This window comes from Rattus norvegicus, chromosome 2, assembly GCF_021556685.1.
Source record: "Rattus norvegicus strain SHRSP/BbbUtx chromosome 2, alternate assembly SHRSP_T2T, whole genome shotgun sequence".
Lineage (NCBI taxonomy): Eukaryota > Metazoa > Chordata > Mammalia > Rodentia > Muridae > Rattus > Rattus norvegicus.
Window position 1 is genome coordinate 246,017,958 of NC_141535.1, and position 17,745 is coordinate 246,035,702.

The window sequence follows — 17,745 nt, forward strand, 5'->3', positions numbered from 1 at the left end:
GCTCACTCGCTTTTAAAGATGTGGCAGTTGCTAATTTTTCTTGCTTCTTACAAATTAAGAATAACAACAAAATTATGGAAGAATGGGGCTTAGAGCATCCTTTTAGTCCCAAAGCAATTCCCCCTGCTTCCTGTAGTTAGATTAACGGAGTCCAGGCCACAGTAGGCTGCTTTAATGCACCCACGGAGAGCTGGCTGTATTTACTTCTCCTAAAGACTGCAGTATCTTCCAGGCGCTTAGACTTGCCATATGTATCCTTTCAAACAAAAGAGGCTCTAGCCTGTGGGCTCATGTGGGGCAAAGAAGCTGTAGTTGATTTTCTGGCCTTCTAATAGTCTCCTCCTCTTGACCCCATTTTCTTAGGGGCCTCCTTTCTCTTCCCAACATGCCTCTTCCTCCCTATAATGAGCCTCTTTCCCAAATAGAGGGTCCTCTTCCTGGGATGCTTACTTGGCCCCCGATGATCTCTCTTCTCTCCCTCTTAAACACAAATCCCATTCAGCCATGAGTCCAGTTGTGTCTCTGCCTTTTTGCATAACTTTTTCTGGGGTTTCTCTTAATAGCTGTATTGGGAGTCTATCTAAACTTAGAGTAGAAGCTCTCTACTGTATTCTGACCTCATCTAACTGCCCTTTACTTCTTCTCTCATCTGATATTGATCTTGATTTTTTTAAAGGTAGATTTATCAAGATATAAATGAAATGTCATGATATCCACCCATTCTGTGTGTGTGAGCTAACGGTGTTCAGGGATTGTGTGAAATTTGGGAATGCTCTTGTGCTAACACTTCAGGCTCACCATCATGGTGGTCTCTTCTCGCTGACAGCCTTCTCTCTCTTCTGCTGACCTGTTGAATCAGCAGCTGCTTGATTTTGCTGAATGCGGAACCTGCCGTAAAGATGATTACATCCGCGCTCCAGAGAACGATCTCCAGATGGGGATACAAATGTCAATAATATTAATAATATATTGTATTAATATGTTGTAATACAATCAATGTAGTAATAGTAGTGCCTACAAGGATATATTGTAGCATGTTTGTGTACTCACATTGTAATCTGTCTTAGGGAGCAGAATTGGTATATACGTATGTATGTATGTATGTATGTATGTATGTATGTATGTATGTATTAGATACTTATTGGAATGGCTTACAGGCTGTGATCTGGGTAGTTCAACAATGGCTGAAAGTCTGGAAAGGAGTTCTTTCTATGAGATTGAACGTCTCCTCAGTCCCAGTCTGGTTTCCTGGAGACATGCAGGTCTTCAGTCTGTTCTGGAATCCGGAAGTTGGTTCTAATATGTTTGTGTCTCAGCCACAGGCTGGGTGGACTTACCAGGGAGAGAGAGAGTCACCAGGCAGACAGGAGGCCAAACTTCCTCTTTCCAAGTCTATTATCTGGGCTGCCACCAGCAGGTGCTGTTCAGATTTAGGGCGAATCTTCCTGCTTTAAATAACCTGACTAGGAAAGTCCCCCACAGGCCTGCCCAGCACCCTGGGTTTCAGTTGATCCCAGATGTTGTCAAGAACTGAGATGAGCGCCACATAATTTCTCCTCACTAGATTGTTAGAACGGTTTGGCTTGCCCCTTTCCCTCTGTGTGGGCTCCAACTTCCTGTTTCTTTACATGTATCACCACGGATTACGTACTATGAACTTTGGGTTCTGACTTTTCTACAGTGTGTGCTTAGGGGTACGGGAGTATTTGGAGTCGATGTGAACTCTCAGCTCCAGAACCTTCCTTCAGCTCGTGAAGTTTCCAGTTCTGAGGGTGGTGTCTGATATCAAACGTTCACCAATGACCTGTCAGAGGCTCAGCCCCTCTGCTACTTGATCTGTTTGCTGAGCGTTAGTCTCTCGGGGCTAAGAAGATAAATGTCTCTTGATCATGGTGTTAACAACGGCAGGTTATCTTCTATGTCTGGAGGACAGACATCTGAAACGAAGACAATCTCGGATGGCGTTCCTTGCAGAGCTCTAGGCTGTAAGCCTTCCCTGATTCTGTCCAGTTTTGACTCTTCAGAAGGGCCAGTCCTCTGCTGGTGACAATGTTGTCCCTGAAGTGTCTGTGTCTGGCTCTGCGTGGTCTCCTCTCTGTATGTGTGTTTACTTTTTTGTGAGAACATCACTTATTGGATCCGGGAAAACCAACAGCCAGAACACCTTCCTCTTCCTTAATGATGTTCCTGAAATCGAAACAGTAACTGAACAGGGTCACCCAGAAGTCCTTAGTGATTCTCAACTTCAGTGAGTTCAGGGAACGTTCCACGTCGGGGAGTTTGCACGCCCCAGCACTGGTTTTTCCACCAGGCTTTCTTGTAAGGTCTGTGCCTAGCTAAAGTAAGTCTGCCGAGACGCAGGTTGCTTCCTGAAAACTTAGTCTGCTCGTGAGCTGTGGAAGATGGCTGTGATAGCCCCATTGCCCATGGTTTACCGTTAAAGTCTGGGTGTTGATTTACTAATTAAGGCTCCAGTTTCCAGGATCCTCTGACCTTCCGTGTGACCTCTTAGAGAGAGCTTCTTATTAGTTGAAATGCCACAGGTTAGGGGTTCATTGCCTTCTGCACCAAATTATGGCCGATTTCACGGACCGGAAGCTTCGGGGTGTTTTTCCATTCTGTACCCACTTGGAGCATTAGTGAAGAGAACACAGCAGGTATGGAAAGGCCCAGGCAGAAGTCCACAGATTTTTTTCTGCATTCTTATGAAGTTTGAGTTTTTCACAAATTAAATGCTGCCCCCTTTAAGTTATCAATTTCTAAAGACATGTTTAAGGGAAGAGGATTTGATGCCCTTACTTCATAAACCAGCGGATCAATTATTCCTCTGTGGTTGAATGATAGATTCTTAAACAAACAGACTTCTTATGCATACAAGTGTTTCTTTCTCTGCATCTATCGTCTATCTATCTACCCATTCACAGTATTTGTCTTTTCCTTTAGTATCCCAATGATACTCATCATCCATGCACAGCAAACATCTCTGCTTTCTGAACTTCAACTAAAGCTCTTTCTTATGTCACACATCATGTCACGTATTATGTCATGCATTGTGGTGTGGGTAGACTGGGACCTCCCATCTCTGTCATACCCAAGTTAAAGATGTGAAGCGTTCCTCCGTGAAGGATGAGGACAGGGACTCAAACTCCATGCTCTCTGTTCTGCATTCCTCCGACGACTCCACCAAGAAGCCACCAAGTCGGAAGTGGGAGAAACCACCCTATTTTAAGAGATAGAATTAGAGAACAGACAGAGATCAAGGCAGGGGACACCAAATCTTGTTCATTAACTTTGGAAACCTTCAAAGACTCAAGTCGCTAATATCAGGAAGATACACATACATCTCTAGAAACACATACATGGCAGGGGATGGAGGTGTATCATGCCTGGTAGTTCATTCCCTGGCTGTGTCACCTCCCTAAATTTTCTTTCCTCAAATATTTGTTTTATTTTATGTGTCTATGTCTGTGTCTCCATGTGTGTGTTTACACATGTGTGGACATGCCCAGAGAGGCCAGAAGGTATTGGATACCCTGGAGCTGGAGTTCCAGATTGTCGTGAGCCACCTGGTGCATACTGGACACTGAACTCTAGTCCTCTGTAACAGTAGCAAGCACCCTCCACTTCTGAGCTGCCTCTCCAGCCCTTCCTTGTGTTTTCCTGAGAGTATCTTTTCCTGGTGGGTACTCTTGGAGTTCAAAGGAACAAGCCACAGAAGAGCGAACTACAGTTATGTAGACTCAGAGTCAGTCTGTAAAGAGTTTGGATTGTCTTCCTAGCCTCTGACTCAAGAGTCTGTTTGTCATTAAGACCGGTGCCCTTTTGATCCCATTGTGCCTCAGCCTTTCCAGAGGCCTACCTCTTCCTTAGTTTAACTCTCGTCCTGGATACTGAGATGGACAGGATAAGACTTTTCCAGTAGGTCTAATTCTTAAAAGACAAGTTGCACTTGATTTACAAAGTTTCCAGACCTCGCTGTTGCCTCCTCGCGGACACTCAAGAACTGAGCAGGAAGAGGTTAAAATAATGACTCACTGATCGATTATCCGGGACCTCCTACCACTGTGAAGGAAACAAGACACTAAACTAGCATTGCCTCACGGTTTTACAAATGTGCTGCACAGCAAACATCTGAACATCTGGGGTTCTGAGGTGTGAGCGAGACCCTGCAACAAGAGCGGCTGGAAGCCAGAAGTGCGGTTAAAACAAACAAACAAAAATAAACAAAAGCACAGAATTTTTCCTCAGTTCTACCACAACACCTTGGAGCAAGATACTCTTTGAAAAGGATCGGCAGTCTGGCTTTAATAAGTCCCCGAAATGGTTCCATTGCATGTTAAAATTTTGAAACCCCTGGTACAACCATATTTTAGCAGATTGTACTAAGAGCTGTGATAGGTGATAAGCGCATGGCAGAGATGTGGAACCTCCTGAAGGGCTCCTGGAAGTGTCACGTGAAGCAGAAGTCTGGGTCACTCTGTTGAGCATCTCTTGGGCGGGACTTTATTAGAGAATTGTAAAGGTTTGGAATGATTAAGATTGCATCACAAACATCAATCCTTAATCTCTTGGTAACGTGCTTAAGAAGGAAGGGAGAAAAAGACTCTCAAAGGCAAACGGCCATCAGCTCAGCTTGGAGTTGAAATAACTCTCACCAATATAAGCATCATAATTAGACTGCTCAATGGTACAGTTGAAATGTAATAGTGTGTGAAGGCCTGTAGTGTGTATGAGTGTGTGTGTGTGTGTGTGTGTGTGTGTGTGTGTGTGGGAGGGCAGAAGGTGTTGTGTACCCTTGGCTCTTGTTATAAGACAGTTTCTGAGGGTCCAGTCTAGGCTCTTTCATTCACAGGGAAACACTTGACTAACTGAGGTAAGTCGTGCGGTGATGGTCCAGTTCGTGTGAGATTCTGGTTTCCACCCTCAGTACTAGAAAAAGTTTTCAGACAAAAAAGTATTTTCTGTAGCATAATGTATTCTTTTTGAAAAGGAAAGAAAAAAGTGTGGTTAATAAGACATGCTTATGAAGCCAGTCCTGCTCAAGAATGTCTGTATTTGAATTCCAGACACCTTTCAGTTTATCTCCAAGCGTCACCACGGCTACCCCTTCAGCCTCACCTTCTATCTGAATGGGATTCAGGTGAACAGGATCAGCTCCTGCTGTGAGTTCAAGCACCGCAGGAGCTCCCGCTTGGGAGGCAAGAGAGGCTACTTCGGGTTTGTGTGTGTGGAGAAGGCATCTCCTTGCTACAGGTATGAAAGCACGCCCTTGGCTAAAGAGGGTGTTTTCCTTCACAAATACTTTTCTCTGCACAGTTCTTGGAGAAAACTAATCAGTACATTCAACCTTATAAGATGTAAACCAGAGTCCCAATGCCTTAGATAGACGAGATAAACGTGGTGGAACTTTGAATTCTGTCTTGCTTCTCATCTGTCTCTCTTACCTTACACTGCCTTAACTTCTATCTCTGTGGGGAAAGGGACCAAATTTTCATCATTTCTTTCTTCTTATTCTTGGTAATGGCCCGAGTCTAATACCCCATAACCATGTAGTGTGCCTTCCTTTTCCTCCTCCTCTGCCTTCTCTCTCCCCTCTGTCTCTGTCTCTGTCTCTGTCTCCCTTTCTCTCTGTCTCTGTCTCTCTCTCTCTCTTTTTCTCTTTCTTTGTGTGTGTGTGTGTGTGTGTGTGTGTGTGTGTATTTTTGATATGGCTGCACGGGTTGGATCCAGGCCTACATTTGAAAAATAGAGTCAAAGGTAACTCAGACATTTTTGTCCTAGGGCCCGAGAAGATGGTCCAGTGGTAAGAGTATTTGCTGTGCAAATGAGTGACCCAGCACACACACAAAGGTCAAACATGGATTCATGTGTCTGGAATCCCAGCGTTAGGAGGCAGAGACAAGCAGAGCCCAAGAGTTTGTTAGCCAGCCAGCCAGCCTCTAAAACAGTGAGCTTGCAGTTCAGTTGAGAGACCTTGTCTCAAAGAGGACATGTAGAGGTGGACACCCAAGTTCTGCTCTGCTCACAGAACCCATGACCAGTTGCTGCTTCACTCCTCCTCACACCAAAAACGAAACCAAACTCAGGACCAAAGAGGTTTGTCCTGCACAACCGGAAAGATGTATGTTCAACATGCATTTAGGATTAATGGTAGAAGATGCATTTGGAGGGGCAGAAGAACAGGTTTAGTTTTGGACACAGGAAGGTTTAGATTTCTGTGAGATAACTCAAATGATAGAATTCATGATGACTAGCCAGTTGGGTTCAGAATCTTGGGTGAGGTGACTTGTTTGGATTCAAGAATATTTTGTATAGTGATGGCAGGAAATCATGAGATGGGGGGACTTTCTTAAGACATTGAGAACTCCAGACAAACAAGCTTCCTACAGTTCCTCTTCAGGGTCTCATGGAGGAAGAGTCCCTAGAGAAGGAAAGCCAATCTTTGAAAGGGAACCCCGAGGGAGGATTATCTTAGAAATAAACGTTTGAAGACTTTGGCAGTGATTTACTGAGGCAAATGCGTGGACAGGCTATGTATGAGTACAATGAAGACCGGTGCCTCAACTTCTCACAGTACAGTGAGCAAATATCTGAGAAGAGCTGAGGGATGAAGGGGTTAGTTTCACCCATGGTCATGAAGGGCATCATGCTCAAAGAGGCTTAGCAGCAGGAGTGCGCAGGGGTGTTGATGGTCAGGAAGCAGAAATGAATTATGTGGTAAACCAGGCCCCAGCGGCTAGGATGGTGCTGCCTGTGTCCAAGTCCTTTCCCTTCAGTCAGTTCTCTCTGGAAAAGTCCTCACACAAACGTGAGCCTCACTGATACCATAGACGCTCATCAGTCTCCTTGGGTGGACAGTCTGAATTGCTATCCAAGCAAGGGCAGGAATAGGGACTTGACCACAGTGGCCTTCCAGAGGAATGAGTGAACTGATGATACTGAAAATCTTTTACTGGAATTTTGATAACTGTATGGTTGTTTGGACAGTGTATGGCTTGAAGGGCCTCTTGGTTTTCAAGAGGCAGTATTATGCTATTAACTCATGCTAGCAGATAACACTGAATCATGGGACAAACTTCGATATATAAAGAAGGAAGTTGTTAGAGTTTACTTTAGTAGATTTGAGAAACTGGGATAAAGAATTCAAGTAGAACTTTCAGTTTTGAGAAAAGAAGAGCTGGTTGTGCAGTGGGCATTAGATGGTGGGTATGTAATGAGTTTTAGCTATAGAATGTGCAGTGAGTGCTAGCTTGTGGGTGTGCAGTGGGTGCTAGCTGGTGGGTGTGCAGTGGGTGCTACCTGGTGGGTGTGCAGTGGTGTTAGCTTGTGGGTGTGCAGTGGTGTTAGCTGGCAGGTGTGCAGTGGGTGTTAGCTTGTGGGTGTGCAGTGGTGTTAGCTTGTGGGTGTGGAGTGGTGTTAGCTTGTGGGTGTGCAGTGGGTGTTAGCTGGCAGGTGTGCAGTGGTGTTAGCTGGCAGGTATGCAGTGGGTGTTAGCTTGTGGGTGTGCAGTGGTGTTAGCTTGTGGGTGTGCAGTGGTGTTAGCTGGCAGGTGTGCAGTGGTGTTAGCTGGCAGGTGTGCAGTGGGTGTTATCTTGTGGGTGTGCAGTGGGTGTTAGCTGGCAGGTGTGCAGTGGTGTTAGCTTGTGGGTGTGCAGTGGGTGTTAGCTTGTGGGTGTGCAGTGGTGTTAGCTGGCAGGTGTGCAGTGGTGTTAGCTTGTGGGTGTGCAGTGGATGTTAGCTGTAGAGTGTGCAGTGGTGCTACCTTGTGGGTGTGCAGTGGTGTTAGCTGGCAGGTGTGCAGTGGTGTTAGCTTGTGGGTGTGCAGTGGTGTTAGCTGGCAGGTGTGCAGTGGTGTTAGCTTGTGGGTGTGCAGTGGATGTTAGCTGTAGAGTGTGCAGTGGTGCTACCTTGTGGGTGTGCAGTGTGGGTGTGCAGTGGGCAGTAGCTGGTGGGAAGCGCTATTTGCACTATTTCTTAGAATTGGAAATAAATTTCTTACTTGATGTTGAGGATGAATTGGAGGTTTGAGAGAAGAGAAGAGGTATGAAACAGAATCCAGAGAGTAGGCAAGTGAGACGTCTCACGCAGTAATGCTCAGGTTAGCACAGGCAGGATGGTGCTCTGTTTCTAGTTCAGATATTCTGGTTGTGCTATTGAAAAATCATTTCAGGGATTCCCACTGACCTCTCAAGAAGATAACGGCTTTATACTCAATCATCCATGTGAAGTCAGGGTGCTTGAATGAGAAATGTTGGGCTCCTGCATTTAAACACTTGATTTATCAGTAGGTTTCACTGCTTGGGAAGGAAATTGAACCTGTAGGGAAAGGAGCCTCCTGGAGGAAGTACAACACTGGGAGAGCTCTGAGGCTTGATGTCCTGGCCTCACTTCCTGTTCTCCCTGAGGCCTGTGAGTGGATGAGATGAGAGGTCTCAGTGTTTGACTGGTAGCTTGCTTCCCTGGATGGACTCCATTTCTCTATAACTGCTACATTTGCCCATTCTTCCCCACATTGACTTCCCCATCCTTTCCTATCTTAGTAACAGAGAAGTAGCCAGTGCACAGACTATTCTTAATGAGTTGTTGTGCAATCAGAAACTGGACTACTAAGCTCTAAGCACTTTCTTTGGAGGACTTGGCAAGAGCAGCAACATGCGACTGTTGACATTTGCTCTGCTACTCAGTGCTTCCTACCTTCCCTGAAATCCTATGAGCTAATTCTTGTCACCTTTCCAAGAATATAAAAGGAGTTATGAGATTAAAGAATGAAACCCTTCACTCTCAAGTAATTTACTTACAGTTCTTAGAGAATAGTTACATTTTTTTTAAATGTTAGCTTCAAAACCACGTCTTCCAAACATGTCAGTGAATGTTTGAGGCAGTTGCCTTTGCTGTCCCCTGGTCACAGGTGAGGCAAAGGTCCTCATATGGTAGTAGAAATGGGGAAGGATGAGTGGTCATGGAGTCTTGTTTACTTGACTTCTGTCCCACTTAGATGACTTGAGATATTCCAGTAATGTATTTGAGCTTCAGTAATCAGAACCATCATGCTGAATTACACTGAGAAGTGAAAGAGGTAGTCAGTGATGAGGGAGCCAGATGTTACTCACTTTGTCCAATTCCCTTCAGCAGATGGGCTATAAAACATCTGAGCTTTCAGCAGGGAGTCCCCCAAGCCTTTACACAGCACAGCATACATTCAGGGTAGCAACAAATCACAGGCTCTAGGCCTCAGGTTTGTGGTTGCCACTGATGAAGGAAGAGATGTTTGCACAGAAGGCAAGGCTAATGATGACATCCTGTGACGATGTGTGACATTGTTATCCTGGGGAAACCGCACACTAAGCACATCATGGTGATGGGAAAGACCTTATCATGCTTAATTTGGGTGAGATCTTGGTTCCTATCCCCTCATGTTCTACGACCTGGTCTTTAGCTGGAGTGCAGGTTCTCTCAGTTCTATCACCAAGGAGATGCTAAAATGTTAGGTGATAGAATGTGGCACTTCTTGTTATGATCTGTTTTGGGGGAAAAAAAGACTAAGCAATTTCCATGCTGCTTGAAGACTCAAGATGACTGAAAATTCAGTAAAATCTTTCACTTAAGAAATTATCGTGGGCTAGGGGATGGTTCAGTGGTTGCTCAGGTATGAGGGCCTCCGTTAGGAACTGAAACTTACCAACTGGACATGACTGTGTACCCTTCTCCTCCCATGATGAGATGGCTGTTGTAGACTAGTAGTTCTCCAGAGGCTCGATGGGAGCTTACCTGGTATACAGAGGTTCAACAGGAGACCCTGTCCCAAGGCAGGAGGAAGGTAGCAAACAGCAGCTGAGGGTTTCTCTGATCTCTACAGACACAATGTGTTCAGAACATCTGGGTGGGTCACCAAATTCGAGGTGCAATGACTTCTGCAGAGTGTTTCTAGCTTTGAAGAACAAAAGCTTACCACCAATGAATCCATACAAGATTGTAGGGAAGGGCTTCAAAAGGCCATTCTTCAAAAGCAATAATGGAAATTCTGTTTAAAAAAAACACACACACACACACACAGACTCCCAAGGTACTTAAAAAGCACAAAAAACAATGGTTGATTTTTTTTCATAAAAACTAATTACTAAAACATGTTGAATTGACCTTAAATGCAAGTTGTTAATGTGTTCTTGGAGCAATGAATTGCAAAGGCAATAACGTCTTTTTTTCTGATTATTTTTACATGTCTCTGTTTAATGTATACTTTTATTTATGTGTACGTGTGTGTGTGTGTGTGTGTGTGTGTGTGTGTGTTTACCACATGTGTGTAGGTGCCACAGAGGCCAGAAGAGACTATTGAACACCTTGGAGCTAGAGTTGCAGGTGGTTATAAGACAACCAAGTTGTATTCTAGGAACCAAACTCTCATCTTTTAGTCCTGTGAGAACAGGAGGCTCTTTGAAGTGCTGCGCCATCTCTCCAGCCCCTCAATTATATAATAGCTAAGAACTGATGACCTGTATATCCTGTCTATCTTGTCTGTCTATTTATCTATGTATCTATCATCTGTCTATCTATCCTATATCTGTGTATCTATCATCTGTCTATCTATCTATCTATCTATCTATCTATCTATCTATCTATCTATCTAACTATCATTTATCTACCTAGCATCCATCAATATATTGGATCATTACCTATGTGTTTATTTATGTGTGTATAAATTACATTTATATATAATTATGTTTGTATATATATTACAATTCTGTAATTCCTGTAAAAAGTTCGATGGTATAGTTTTTGATTGATGAGAGCTTTTAAAATATCTGTTATCGTGCTTAAAATTAAGAATATAGGCCCATATGCCAGATTTCCATATTAATAAGAACAAAATGGCTTATTTTAAATTGGTCTATGAAAACAAGTAGCTTATTTCTCATAATTTTTATTATGATCCACATGAGTTGTAAAGTTTATGACTCCATCAACCTACTACACACGTTAATGAAGGCTTCACGCTGTTACTTCTCACAGGTGCATTATTGCAATGGGCCTTGACAGAAAACCATCTTCAATGAAACCTAAGAAGGACAAGATTGCTGAGAAAAAGGAGGAGTCACTGAAGAAGAATCAGGGGAAACTGAGGAAGGACAGAGAGAATGCACCATCGAAAAGGAACGAGATGGAGAGGAAAGAGTCCTCTGTCTCAGCCGCATTTTCAGCTGAGGAAATAAAATTAGGGGTCAAAGAAGTGAGGACGGCTATAGAGGAAATGGAATGGAAGGGCAGGATAGGGCATAGCGTCTGGGAAGAGGACCAGGACAACGCTGTTAAATACGGTAACCCAGGGTGGACGCCCCTTGCCTCTACTGCCATCCTAAACTGTCATAGTAGCATGTGAACTATAGCTTAGCTGTGATCTGTAGGCAGCCATGGCCCACTCCCTTCATTTTGTCCTGTGGTGTTTTGAGGGGAGGTGTCCTGGCCTTGGAAGCACTATAGGTGTGAAGACATAAGGAAGTTTCTGTCCTGCTTACTAGAGCCAGGGTTCACACCCATAGAGATCATTTGACTAAATAGAATTTTGCCTATTTATTTAGTCTTTGGACACGAATGCAGGAGTACATTGACTGTCCACTTTGGGGCTGGTAAGTACAATATATGTCCAATATATGTCCTAGTATTTGGAGCTAGGACATCACATCCTAACAGGAGCTTATATTCAGTTAGAAGTCCTAGAGACTGCTTATCACGTTTTCCCTTCCTTTTTCTCCCTCTCTCCCCTCCCTCTCCGCCCCTCCTTCTCCCTTTCATAACTCTTTTCTCTACACAGACACAAGCACGCCGAGACACATACGCTCACACACCTGCACAGTGAAAGCTAAAGTGGTAGCAACAGGAATAATACCATAGGCTCAGAGCAGTGCGTGTTGCCAGACACTTTTTCCACTCCCTCCACTCCCTCTCACCTATGTGGAAGCATGCCGCTCTTTTCATTTCACAGTTGTAAACGGGTCTCTCTCATGCGCAGACAGCACAACAGAATTGAGATCCATACCCATGTGGATCTCCTCCCAGACTATTGAATCGTTCACTGTGTACCCATGTTCCCAGGTATTACGAGACCACTTGTGGGGGAGGGGTCCCCTTACCTCTTGAACGTAAAGGCTGGATTAGAGGAGCAGTACAGGTTTTCATTCTCTGTGGAAGCTCTGGCTTTAGGATCCTCTTCCTTACATCATGTTGCTGCAGGAGGGTTGCAAAAATCCTGGAGAAAGGGCCAGCGTTCTAGGTCTCGTGTGTTGATGACAGAGATAACATGGTTGCTATTTGAACAGATTTCACTCATCACTCCGGCACCCTGCTCACTTTTGTCTACAGTCCTTCCTAGCTCTCTTCCTCCTCTGGATGGGGAATTTTCAGAAATCAGGCATTGCCTCGGGGTTGGCATAGAACTGCTTAGTGCAAGACTTGGGGCTTGAGAAGGAGGGCAATGGGAGACGTCATCCCTTTCCCTTGTTTTCCCGGGAGAACTGGTGGCAAGTCATGGCGCTCTGCGGGACCTTGGCTGATCACATAGCCGGAGCTGGGTTAGAAAAGATTCTAGCAGATGTGATGCTCCATATCTGTTCACCCAGTGCCCCTCCTCTTAAGTCAGACCAGGGAAAACAATCTAACTGAATGATCTAGAAGAACTCGGGATGGCAGAGCAGACCCTATTAAAGGAAGGTTGCTCAAACACATACCACCAGGTCATTCCCATTTAAGCCAAAAGTAGGTGACACAAAGATGGCTCTTCCTGTGCCCCAATGAAAATGGAAGGCTGGTGACTGATGGAGGACTGAGCTCTCCTTGGTGTGATGAGAGGTCAGCACATTGCTCTGACGGGGTCGAATTTTTATATTTTGAAGGGAAACGTAGAACTCTGTTGAAAATAGGATGCAAAGCTGTTTCTGTTTTCCCTGGATATCCCTTTTATGTCCCTGTCCTGATTGTGGCTACTGTGTTGCTCTGGTTTAAATTGAGAACCCCCCACCCAGTGACTTGCATTGCTCCCAAATGACGGCACTTTAATGTGATTTGTGCTGCTTAAGACCAGTCCCTCCACTACCCCATGACAACTGTTAGTGCTGACTCATGTTCCCGATGACCTATAGCTCACGGGTTGAGTTTAGTATTGCTGTTTCTAATACCACAGCTTTGTGCTAGTCAGGTTATGGATGAAGAAGCTGAAGCTTAAAGAAGTTAAATTGCCCAGTGTCACATAGCTGAGGAACGTTCTATCTGAGAGGACATGTGACACCTGATCCCCAAACCCTCATATTTCACTACTATTTACTGCTATGGATGGAATTATTACATTACACTTATTACATTACATGTTCTGTCAGGCTTATCTTGTGACTAATATTGTATAATGCCAAATAGTACGTATATGGGGCGGGAGAGATGATGGTTCAGTGGGTAAGAGCAGTTGCTATGCAAGCATGAGGACCAGGGGTCAAACTGCCAGGACCCATGTGAAAACTGGGTAGAGTCACATGTACCTGTTACCCCAGCACTGTGGAAGGGTGCAGCCAGCAAAATTCTTGAATCCTAGCCAGCTGCTAGCAGGTTCAGTGAGAGACCCTGCCTCAAAGGATGAAGATGAAGAGTGAGAAGGGGTGATGAGGGAGAAAGAGAGAGAGAGAGAGAGAGAGAGAGAGAGAGAGAGAGAGAGAGAGAGCACAGGATACCTGCTGTCCACATACAGGTGCAAGCACTAAACACATTCACACACATATGTGTACAGACACACATGTACCCACACATGTGCACACCTACACCACGTACATGTGTGAACAGCCACACACATGTGCACACTACAGACACATATACATACACACCTGCACACACATATGCACAGCCACCCAATGCACACACATGTGTGCAGAGACATACATATACCTACACACATGCCCACACATATGCACATGTACATACATGCACACATCACACTTGTGTGCCAGCTATATAACGCTCGCTCTCTCTCTCTCTCTCTCTCTCTCTCTCTCTCTCTCTCTCTCTCTCTCTCTCTCTCATCTGACCTCTAGTATTTCTTTGATACCATTTCACTTAGGTTTACTCTTTTTCTTTTGAGCTTTGTCCCAAAGTATTCTACCAATATTTACAATGTCAGAGTCACAGATGTGATTCATGCCAAATCCTGTACACATTTTTAAACATACATACATTCGCATAACAAAATGTAGTTCATGAATTAGGCACAGATGCTTAATAGCAATGGCTCCTACAATAGAATAATTATGAGAAAACATGGTGAGGGCAGAGCTGGGGTCTAGCTCAGTGGTTGGTACAAACCTTACCTAGCACTCACAATACCCCAAGTTCAGCCTCCAGAGGGTGGATGGATTCTCTCGTAATAGTTATTTTTAAATTACAGTTTGATTTCTAGGAATTTCCATGTATTATTTTCAGACTGTATTTGAGCATGGGAGATGGAAGGCAAGCACAGCTAAACCATGGGTAAAGTAGGAGCTGCGCTTGATGCCATTTCACTAATTAATGATGAATCCTAACTAACCAGACCACAGTGTGAACACTCACGCGTCAGAAGTAACAACCGAGATTGCTGCAGACAGCGAGTGCACAGTTTACCTAAATCACATTCCCTCAACAAAGACGGGAGATTCCTTGGTGGCTGGAGTTATACTACCATCATGTCTTTTGATGAAGTCTTATACCCTTTTACATAGAGATTTTTGAGTTAAAGCTTATTAGTGAGCAGTTATGAAATTGCCCTGGGGGCTGGAGTGATGGTCCAGCTGGTAAGAGTGCGGACTGCTCTTCCATGGTACCCAGGTTCAGTTCCCAGCACCTACACTGGTGGCTCACAACAACTTAAGTCCAACTGCAGAGGATCTAATGCCATCTATGGCTTCTGTAGACACCTGCATATGACACACACAACATAACATACACATATGACACATACAACATGACACATACAACATGACACATGCATAACACAAAAATGATTTACACATGTGACACACACAACATGAAACACACATGTGAATCACACTGAAATGACACACAGATGTGACACACACAACAAGATACACACATGTGACACACAACATTACACACACATAAATAAAATCATATAAAGAGAAATTTCCCTGTAACCTGCCCAGCAATGTTTGAATCTGAGTCTCCTTACTTTCTTACCATTTACTCTGTGTGTTGAAACGTGAGCTAAATTCCTCACCCTACTGTTTTTTCTATGGTGTTGTTTCCCCGACGTGTGGAGACCTCACGCTGGCCATCTTGTTGTGTCCACTTTGTTCTTATTTTTTACCTCACTCTTGTTTTCACAAAGGAGACATTTTCTGGGCATAGGGCACTCATTTCAAAAGTAACTTTCTTTGACTGCAGAGGATGGGCAGTTCTCAAGTCCGTTACCCAGGAGTCCCCACCACCAGAAGAGTCGAAGTGTCTAGGAGCTAAAACACATAAACATCGGAAAACCTTTATTTCCTTCTATCTTTTAACTTGAGGATGATTTTTTTTTACTTGCTTAATTGGTTCTGCATGAGAGCCTCTTGCTGTCTGTCTTTGGTTTGCTGTCAGTTTGAGATTTTAAGTTTGGGTGGTGAATTAAGAGGAAACAATTAAATATGAAAGGTGAAAAATTATAACCACGAGAGACAGCTGGAGTTTATACGATGTGACAATTTGCTTTCCCTGGTACAAATTTGCTCTGTCCCTGTAGGGAATGAAGTAAATTTGAGGCTGTGACAGCGACGTTCTATTTCGTAGAGTTTTTATTCTTGGGTTGTAATTATTTTGTGCATTGTAGAAACGAACACTTTACATGGTTCGTCTTCTGGCTTAGCTCTAAAGTCATCTTTAGGGCTTTGCTCCTTGTCCATTCGGCTCTCAACGTGCTATTTGCAGGCTATCTCTCAGGTCCTTTGGATGTGATTAATTGAGTTTTTCCACTTCACTATTAATTAGAGTGATATCCAAATATTTTGAACAATCTTCATATGAAATGTGACCTCACTGGGTCTCCAGATTAACTTCCATTATTGTAATCCTGTTTTTCTCATTTTTAATTTGCTTCTAATTTATTCTCTCCTACAAAGCTTCCCCTTTTCCATTTGGTCACTGTGGGTAATGGTGTCCACTTGTAAATGAGCCTTTATTAGCTTCCAGCTTTGCCAATTTTGGGCTTCATTTCTTTTTGTGCTGCTGTGTGTAGCTGATTGCAGTCTTTGGCCATTTACTAACAGTCATCTCTGTTCCCTAAATTGGGTGAAAAAGCAGCAGAGACAGACCCAGGAACCAGGGGACAATGGAGCCCGAGTTCCCATTAGAGTGAAGTAGTTGAAGGTCCCAGGCTTGTTTGCATTGTTACCATGGAGTTTCTTCTTTCAGACTACGAAGAAGATTTCGAAATAGATGAGTTAAAACAAGATGAGAAGGAGGACGGAGAGGACCAGGATGATGACCAGATGAGTAGAGGAACCAAGTCACCCACCGAAGGTGAAAAAGATAATCTAAACCCCGAAAAGGAGCTTGAAACCTCTTCAGAGAAGGCACTAGATGCCCGTGACAGTGAGAACTTCGAGGATACTGGATGCTCAGACAGCGAAGAGGATGACAGACAAGGCAGGTTGCAGAGTGTGCCACAGTGTGATAGGAACTCACCTTTCCTTAATAAGACAGAGATGTGTGACCTAACCCAGGAGCCCCAGCCAGCTGCCCCTCGGTGCATTTCTGAATTGCAGAGATGTTTCTTAGTTGGTTTGTTTTTCTTAGTTTGGGGAACTTTGGCAAGAAGTCAGATTAGGCTTGTGCTGGACTTGTGTTCTGTCTAGTTAAAAAGTTACTCCATTCTTTTATCTCAAAATATTTCAGTACACACACACACACACACACACACACACACACACAACACACACACACCCGCACCCTCCCACCCACACAGGCACAGGCACACGCACATGCACACGCACACGCACACACATGCGCGCACACACATGCCCACATATAACATAGCTTCTGTAAGGGCTTGGGTGGTATTCCAGAAAGATACTGAGGCAGGTTTTGGGTAACAGATTTATTGGAAGAGTTACTAAAGCCACCGAGAAACAGTCTGCAGAGTGGGAAGGGTTCTGAGTGTGGGTCCCCTCACAGTTCCCAGGGGTCCTGTGTAATATGATTGATGGGTAACCAGACTGACCCTGATTCCCGGCTCAGGCAGCAGGAGGAAGGACAACTTTTCAGCCCATTAGTGTGTACTGGATGTGCTGCCTGTGCTGATTTCTCTGGCTACCCTGAAGTCCCTGTGGGACATTGTGACTGGCAGGCTGTATCAGTAGGGTGCCTGTCATTTCCTTGTGACAGTAAGAATGGCAGTGTCAGCTCTGAGGGTGGAGAAAGAGGCTCCTGCACTTGAGCCCCTAACCCAAGGCCAGCAGCTTCTGTTTGCTAAATGGGTTCTAATCGCTGTGGGCTACTTATCTCTGTTCATTTCTTGAACAGAGGATGTAGACCTACTAAGTTCATAGAAGGGTCTGTGGCTTCTTTAGAAATCTCTCAGCTTAAAACAACTGTAAGTGTTCAAAGGAAACATACATCTCGTTTCAGGTAGGAAAAGACTCTTAAAAAGACTGTAATTTCCTTATGTCTGTCTGTCCAGTGAAACGTTTTCTATTTTGTTAGATACAAATATTTGGTTTATGATTTGTGGCTTTTGGCTGA

At 44.2% G+C, this 17,745-nt stretch overlaps 1 protein-coding gene across 16 annotated transcripts in view; it reads left to right on the forward strand.

The window, feature by feature from the left end:
* Positions 1–17,745, forward strand: part of Erich3 (glutamate-rich 3) — a 102,047-nt gene that overhangs the window by 58,068 nt on the left and 26,234 nt on the right. For 9 of the 16 annotated variants that reach the window (NM_001433091.1, NM_001433093.1, XM_087620864.1 and 6 more), the window contains 3 exon segments: positions 5,067–5,253; positions 11,008–11,312; positions 16,417–16,650. In NM_001433091.1, coding sequence (NP_001420020.1) covers positions 5,067–5,253; positions 11,008–11,312; positions 16,417–16,650 — 726 coding nt within the window. 16 annotated transcript variants of the gene reach the window in all.